At 41.1% G+C, this 8290-nt stretch overlaps 1 protein-coding gene across 2 annotated transcripts in view; it reads right to left on the bottom strand.

Moving 5' to 3' along the window:
• Positions 1-10: 10 nt before the first annotated feature.
• Positions 11-8290, bottom strand: part of Ogfod1 (2-oxoglutarate and iron dependent oxygenase domain containing 1) — a 28406-nt gene continuing 20126 nt past the window's right edge. Inside the window, exons 12-13 of one of the 2 annotated variants that reach the window (XM_046434579.2) lie at positions 8079-8137; positions 11-403 (exon numbers count right to left, since the gene is read on the bottom strand). In XM_046434579.2, coding sequence (XP_046290535.1) covers positions 284-403; positions 8079-8137 — 179 coding nt within the window. In that variant the 3' untranslated portion in view covers positions 11-283. Of the gene's footprint in view, positions 404-4817; positions 7534-8078; positions 8138-8290 lie in introns of those variants that run through there. The other variant, XM_046434578.2, reaches the window with a different exon arrangement.

The following is an 8290-nucleotide window of genomic DNA, read 5'->3' as shown; positions in this document are numbered from 1 at the left end:
ACAAAAAATGTAGATATTCAATTTTTTTAATCACTGAAAGGTGAGTGTAAACCAATCTATATTAAAGAAGAATTAGCTTAGTTGGGTTAATGGCTGCTGCTTTAACATCTCAAAATTTATGACTCATTTTTATCATACAGGGATTTCTGTATGGAAACAAACCAAAGGAAAATGGTTTAGGTGCATGTTCACTGCATATAATGGAGGCCCTTGGGCTTCAGAGGCTTCCTTCTCTTTCGTGGAGCCATATTGGACAAGGGCTGTTCTAGGGCCTTGCAGTTATTTATATCCAAGCCAGTAGAAAAGGGAGAGAGTGAGGAGGAAACAGGCCTTCTTCTGCTGGAAGCTTCGGTCGGGAAGAGCAGTCACTGTACTCACACTCCACTGGGTAACTTGGCCAAGACTGCAAAGGAGACAGGAAATGCAGTCCAGCTGAGTGCCAGCTTATGAGGAGAAAGTCGATGTGCAAAGGGACAGTCCCTTCCCAGGAGGTAAAATTCTGGCCTGAGGTAGAATTCTGGACTGGCTTAATTTTTGTAACAGTAATCAGTTTTCACATCTTAATAGCATTCATAAGTGAGGAGGAAAACTGGATCTTCGCCTTGAGGTTGATGTAAGCTAATTTTACTAGTCATCTTCATTTGGCCCTTAGGATTCCCCTTCTCCTGTATCTGAAATGAAGGCTTTATAAAATCCCAATTTTATGAGAATATGTCCTATAATCACATCATTTTGCATTTTCAATTTTATAAGCTAGAGTTTTCCACTCATACTGTATTATTTCCCTTAAGTAATAAGTAAGTAGCCTTATGTCTGCCTCAAAGATAAGGAATCTGAGCAGCAGAGACTAATTCCTTGTCAAAGTCACAGAATTAGTAGCCATACTGAAGTTGCACTAGTTTGTTTTTGTTTGGGCAGTACTGAGGATTGAACCCAGGGCTTCATGCATGCCAGGCAAGCACTCTACCACTGAGCTACATCTCCAGCCCTAACTTAAACCGTTTGAGGGTAAAAATCTTTAATTGGTGCTAGTTTTAAATTACATAGTAGCATTCATCTTTTGTGAATCTAATAGGGTAATCTCATCAAAGGTCATTCTTAGCCAAAAAGCTTTTGGAGACCTAAAAATATTTGACAAGGCTTTCAGAGGTTGGCCTACAATAAGACGTGTCAGGTCCTCTGTAGGTTACAAATGCTTCTATTTGATGCTGAGGCCTTATAGCCTAGGAAGGTAGAATGTCCTGACAGGATCCGTCAGCTGGGTAAGTTATGGTATGAAGTTTTGAAACTATATAGTCATGGTCCTTTCTGTTACTCCAAACCGTTCCCAAGCAAGTAAAGACTGGATGACATGAAAACATTCATGAAACACTCAACTGCCTTTTTCTTAGAAATTACCCTTAGAGAACATTAACTATCAGAACATTAATCATCGGCTTAGAGAACATGACTATCAGAAAGGAGTTAATCAGTTACTGCTTTGTTGCCCTTCTTCTATTCTGACAGCATCTGAGTGCCTTCTCGTGGCTAGGCCCTGCCTGGTTCATTGCTGAATTTCAAAGCTCTAAGTGAACACAACCTTCAATTAAAAACTGATTTTGAGAGGCTGGGATTGTGGTTCATCGGTAGAGCGCTCGCCTAGCACGTGCGAGGCCCTGGGTTCGATCCACAGCACCACATAAAATTAAATATATATAAACCCAAAAAAACAAAAAACTGATTTAGAGGATTCTGGTATCTGGGAGGAAAGTTTTTAGTCTTATGCAAGCATCCCTAAAATAATCACCTCCCACCCAAGCTCAGGTACTCTATGGGCTTTTAGTATTTGCCACTGAGCCTGCCTATCCGGTACACTGAGGCTCAACTCACAGGTTCTTTGCTCAAGAGACCTTGCGGGTCCCATTGTCTATTCTTTCTTTTTTTTTAAAATTTTTATTAGTTATTGATGAATCTTTATTTATTTGTATGTGGTGCTGAGAATCGAACCCAGTGCTAGGCAATCGAACATATGCTAGGCAAGCACTCTACCACTGAGCCACAACCCCAGCTCCATTGTATGTTCTTTAGTTCCTATTACATTGTGTATAAAATCTTAAGCCCCTATTAAGTGAGAATAGGGCCTCTATCTTAATCAGCTTCATCCTCACCAGTGTTAAGCCAAAGCTGAGCACAGAGACACAGCTGCTGCTGACCGAGGGCTTGTCTGTGCTAAGAAAGCCCGTCAGGAGCCTCAGAAACCTCACCAGGAACTTTACAATTATTATGCAGCCTTAGGGTACTTTACAAAAATGATCTTCAATGTTGTCATTAATGTTTCAAAACTGCCAGTGCAGAGTCCTGTATCACAGAACTAAATTATCAATTATTGCCAATTTTACTTTGGAATTAAAATACAAGACACCTGTTGCTGTCTGGTGTTTTGCATTTCGCCTCTCCTGTCTGGACCCCACCCACACTGCGTGCTCTGGCTCCTGAGTCAACTGTTATTTGGTACAGAACTCTGCTTCTCCTAAAAATGGTGTCATATAGATAATCCCCAAATAGTTTTTCCACTGTACGTGTGGACTGTTTTTTCATCAAAGACTGTGCTGTCCTGGTCCAGGCAGGCTATGCCTGCAATTCACGTCCCTGGATCTGCTCTCAGAAGATCTTTTTAACAGGATACTTTCTGTTAGTTTTAGTAGGGTTCAGCATGTAATGGGGATGGAGAGGTACAGGTTTGGGAGAGGTAGCCCCAAGTTGGATTTTTTTTTCTGGTATTTTGTGGGGAATAAACAACCACATTCAGTGGGGTCTGAGTAGCAGACATGCCAGGTTCAAAATTTAATGATCTTTTTTCTCTTCCAGTCTTTATTTTCTACATCCTTAAAATTAGGGACCGTTATTTGATTATTTACAGGATTACCCTTAAACATTTTTCTTCCTATTAACAGAAATTCAAATATGTTTACAAAAACAGCTTCATAAATATATTCCTAATTTCCATGACAGTTAACATATAAAGGGCTTTAACTGCGGGGGGTGGTGATGCAAGCTGTGTTGCTCGCTCTCTGTCAGATGCTGCAGCCTGAAGCCCACAGAGCAGGTAGTCAGGATGTAAGGTTGGAGAGAACAAGCTGGAACCCACAGACAGGAGCAGGAGCCCTGGAGGACAGGTTGAAACCTGTGGGTCCTTGTTGCCCCAGACCTTGATGGTCAGGGCATCCTGCAGACAGAGCCTTCGTCAGAGCTGAAGGATGCTGACTCCTGCCAACAGGGGGAGTAACGACATTGAGCTGCTAAATGGCTGCTGCCTCATTTGGCCCTCCATCTGGCAGTTTGTGGCTCTCACTGACAGAAAACAGGGAGGCGACTCTGGGAAAGGTGGTTCAGCAAGACCTCATTGATATCTTACAAAGCTACTGGTGGCTGGATTACCATACAGGTGACCTTGACTTTATATTTTTACATGTGGTTTTAATTCTTTACAATGAACCTCATTATATAATCTGAAAAAACAAAGTTATTCTCGGGGGAAAAAATCTTCCTTTACTGAAGAATTGGAGGTTCACTATTAAAGAATTAACAAAAAGATGCCATATATCATAGAGGTGAACATCTCAGGTTTAACTTGAAAGCAGTAAAAGACAGCCCAAGTTTTCTGGGCATGGTGGTGCACATCTGTAATCCCAGTCACTCAGGAGGCTGAGGTAGGAGGATCAAAGCCAGCCTGGGAAACTCGGTGAGATCCTGTCTCAAAATGAAATTTGAAAAAGGGCTGGAGATACAGTGCAGTGCCAGAATGCTTGCTGAGCATGTTTGGGGCCCTGAGTTGAATCCCCAGTACTGAAAAAAAAAAAGTTGTTCATGTTTTAATTCTTTTGCTATTTAATAGTTGTCAACATTGGCTCCAGGCCCTAAAAAGTAACGGGGATCAAAAAAGTAGTCATAAGTTGAGGCAATTTCTTCGTTGTGCAAATATCATGCAGTGTACTTAGACAAACCTACATGGTTTAGCCTACAACACGCCTATGCTATATGGTATAGCCTAGTGCTTCTAGGCTACAAACTTGTATAACATGTTATAAGTACTTTTTTGGGTGGGGGGATACCAGGGATTGAACTCGGGGCACTCAACCACTAAGCCACATCCCTATTTTGTATTTTTATTTGGAGACAGGGTCTCACAGAGTTGCTCTTAGCACCTCCCTTTTGCTGAGACTGGCTTTGAGCTCATGATCCTCCTGCCTCAGCCTCCCAAGCTGCTGGGATTCAGGCTTACCCACTGTGCCCGGCCTAAAAGTACTTTTTATTTTTCTTTTTATATAGCTATAAAAAGTAGTTTTCTTTTTGTGGTGTTGGGGATTGAACCCAGTGTTCTACCACTGAGCTATAACCTGAGCCCTATTTAAAATTTTTTATTTAGAGAGGGGTCTCACTAAGTTGCTGAGGCTGGCATTGATCTTGTGATACTCCTGCCTCTCTCCTGAGTAACTGGATTACAAACCTGTGCCACCACATCCAGGAAAGTATTTTCCTTATATCCTTAATTCTATAAGATTTTTTCTATTAATTTTTACTTCTTAAACTTTGAAAAAATCAACTAAGACACAAACGTATTAGCCTAGACCTATACTGGGTTACGATCATCACTATCACTCTCTTCCACCTGCACATCTTGTCCCACTAGGAAATGCACCAACACACATGGAGTTGTCATCCTATGTAGTGACAATGTCTTCTGGAATACCTTCTCAAGGACCCATCTGAGGGTTGTTTTATGGTGAATTTTTTTTTTTTTTTAGATATAAGTACACTGTAATGATTGCTAAAAAATATAATACACAATAATAGTCACTTTATTTATCATCAAGTATTACATACCGTACATATACATGTGCTGTATGCTTTTATACAATTGGCAACACAGGCTTGTTTACAGCAGCATCACTAGATGTGAGGAATGCTTTGCAATAGAGGTGATGGTTTCACTAGGCAGTAGCAATCTGCATGTCCATTATAATCTAGGGGACTGCCATCGTCTGTCAGTCTGCCATCAGTCTGTTGTTGACTGAACATCATCATGCGGTACCTGACTATTGAGGAAAGCTGCTTCTTAATTACCACATCCTCAGGACAGAGAAGCAATCTGCAAATTACCTTCTCCTCGACAGTCCTGTACTTTGTAGATGCAGGAACTGACAGCAACATCAGGATTAGGCCCTTAGGGATTCTCTTCCCTTAAACACCCAAATCTGTTTCTGTAGTGTAAAAGATTCTGTTGTGTGGACTATAAGCACATGGAGAAAAAAGAAGAAACTAATATGCACATTCTCACATGTGAGTATTATCTGAGATTTAGACCCAGCTCTCCAGAACTGGAAAAGCTGGGTGGCCTTAGACAGCAATGACAGCCATAACCTCACACCATTTCCCAAGCTTGGCACACATAGGGTTTCACTTACCCAGCACCTTCCCCTGGGTCTTGCTGGGGTTAAGCCACTGAATGAAGGTATTAACTATAACCTTACCCTCCCTGTTCAGGAAAATACCCTAGAAAGCAAGTGAGTGAAAGCAGTAATAGTACAGGTGACCTTCAGGCCCCGGGAACTTAGAAAAGGCAAGCTTCAAAATTAGCTATTAGTACCAAAGTATCTTCAATCCCACTTGAACATCACTACGCTGTGGTTAAAGAATTGTGGTCTCTAAAATAGTAAGTGTGTAAAATGGTTCACATACTTTGTGGGTGTGGGAAGACAATACTAGAACTCTGGACATTTTTATCTCATTTAAAAACTAGGATTTGTTTTATAACATAAAATTGTTTTAAACTAATAGTACTACATGTCTAAAACTCAAACACCCATTTAATGGAAACACATGATAAAATGTGTTTTACTGATTTGGGTATGTGAAAAAAAAAAAAGAAACCATCAACCTAAAAGAAAATGAAATTCATTTTCTTTATTTAATTGCAAATTTCAGAAAAGAATTAGTACTCGGGAGATGAAAGAGAAGTGGTTGAGACATTTAAAGGTCCAGTTCTTTTCCTACTAGTTAGTAAAACCGACACTAAAAACTACTGCAACAGTAAGAAATAGATAAAAGAGAAAGGAAACAGAGGGACACACTAGAGATGGAGTGAGAACAGCTTCTTTCATCCATCCGTGCACCACCCCCCCCCCCAAAAAAAAAAAACAACACACCAGGAGGAGTTATGATAGAGCCCGCTGGAGCAGCTGAGGGAAAATGTAAAATGGACAAGCTCTTGACATTCCCATGTAGCTTTGAGCACTGGATCTCTTAAAGAAAAAACAGACAACTAGTTCTACAGTACCTAATACTGTAGGAAAATGAAAGCCACATGTGAAGCTAGACTCATATAATTACACTGAAGCCACAACCTCAAGGTGGGAAGGCAGAGGGTACCTGGGAGTAACTACATATGGCAATAAGCAGCCTGTCTTCTTACCAGCTAGACATGTCTTGCTTGGTTTTAGGTTAGACCTTTTCCAAGGAAGCAGTACTATCCATCTATGTCCACCCTGGTCTGTAAATCACAGTGGGACAGCCGCAGGAAGCGCAATGATTCAAACTGTACCAGAACTTGCGGACTCAACATGAAATAAGCTTTTGTGATTTCTAGACTGATTTAACTGGGAAGCATGGGAGCTGCAATCACGCGAGTTAAAAAAGAAACACTGATGTATCGAGGACTCTTCGCTAAGTGAAATAAGCAGTCACAAAAGGACAAATGCTCCATGATTCCTCTCCTGAGGGATGAGAGTATATTAACAGAGGAGGAGTAGAATGGTGGGGGTGGGGCATGGGAGAGCCGGGAGCTACTGTTTAGTGGATACTGGGTTTCAGTTTGGGGAGATGGAAGGGTTTTCGATATGGATGGTGGTGATGGTTACACAACAGTGTGAATGCACTCAGTCCTACTGAGCAACGCACTTAAATAAATGACTAAATTTGTTACATAATTTTACAATAAGAATGATCACTGAAATTAGAAAAAATATTAATGAAGCAGTCACTGTGAAATTGAAGAATTCAACATGAAACAAAATTAAAAACCTTTTTGAAATCAAAATGCAAGTACATAGCTTTAAGCTCAAGGTCTTGAGGACAAATCATGAGTCCTATTAAAGGAAAAACCATTTTAAAACACTAGCAGATGGGCTGGGGATGTGGCTCAGTGGTAGAGCACTTGCCTGGCATGCATGAGGCCCCAGATTTGAGGCCCCAGATTTGAGACCCCGTACAATCAAAAACAATCCCCCAAAGAACACCCACTAGCAAACAGGCCACCATGTACCTTTCCTTCATTCCATGCCTAACTTTTCCAGTAGTGGTGGTCACTTTTTTGTTCAGCTTTGCCCCGTCCTGTTATTCATAATACACAAATGAAAAGTCCCAGAAACCAGTTCTGTTTGGGAAGGTTTTCTTTTGTTCTAGGCTTCGGTGGTTAATATGCTTGACAAATTTCAGAGTCTCTCTATCTCTGTAGATCAATGCCACAGAATTGTTTTCTGGAGTCACTGTTAGCAGCTGAAATAGGCAAATACAAAGCCACATCAGAACACAGAGCACATTCTCAAGTCTTCAACAGTTCACCATGGACACATGGTTTCCACATCAAGTATCTAAGCTGGGGATGGGGGTCCTTTGAAAGATCCTTTACTAGGAGATGAGCTTTTTTCTGGTTGCCAAGGCATTTTCAAACAGGCCCTATTCCAGCAGCACAGACCAAGAAAGAATCTACCTAATGAAATCAGAATGCAAGTATATAACTCTAAGCTCAAGGTCTAGGTTGATATGGATGGCGGCGATGGTCACACAACAGTGTGAATCATTTACATCTAGCTATACTGAAAGACTCAAGGGAGTGTACCACAGCCTCTTAATCTGGATTTCTCAGAATAAATGCTTAGCATCTTTATTGCATGCTGAGTATTTGCTTATAGAACTTAGAACCATTGCAAGGCAGGATTTATCAACTAAAGACGCTGCAGAGGTCATAAAGATAAGGTCAATGGAGAAGGAAAGCTTTCTCAAGAACTGAAAAGGAGAGTCTGCTATTAGAAACAACTTACCTCTTCATCTTCACCTTTGGCAATGTAGGAGGTAAAGCCACCATATTCTGGCTCCCAGCCTGACAAGGGGAAAACATAACACTCAGAGGGCTCTTGCTGCAAGAGTCACATCACCTGCTAAAAAGTGAGGGGTCTGGGACTCAGCAGTCACCGGCTCTAAGACTTGGGAGCTTGAGTTTATCATCTGTTTTTCAGGGGTTCCCTTTCCCCTA

Source organism: Marmota monax, unplaced genomic scaffold (genome assembly GCF_021218885.2).
Source record: "Marmota monax isolate L192 unplaced genomic scaffold, Marmota_monax_Labrador192_F-V1.1 WCK01_AAM20220418_F8-fsc00024, whole genome shotgun sequence".
NCBI lineage: Eukaryota > Metazoa > Chordata > Mammalia > Rodentia > Sciuridae > Marmota > Marmota monax.
The sequence above is the reverse complement of the archived record's forward strand: the minus strand, read 5'-3'. Positions and strand labels throughout refer to the sequence as shown.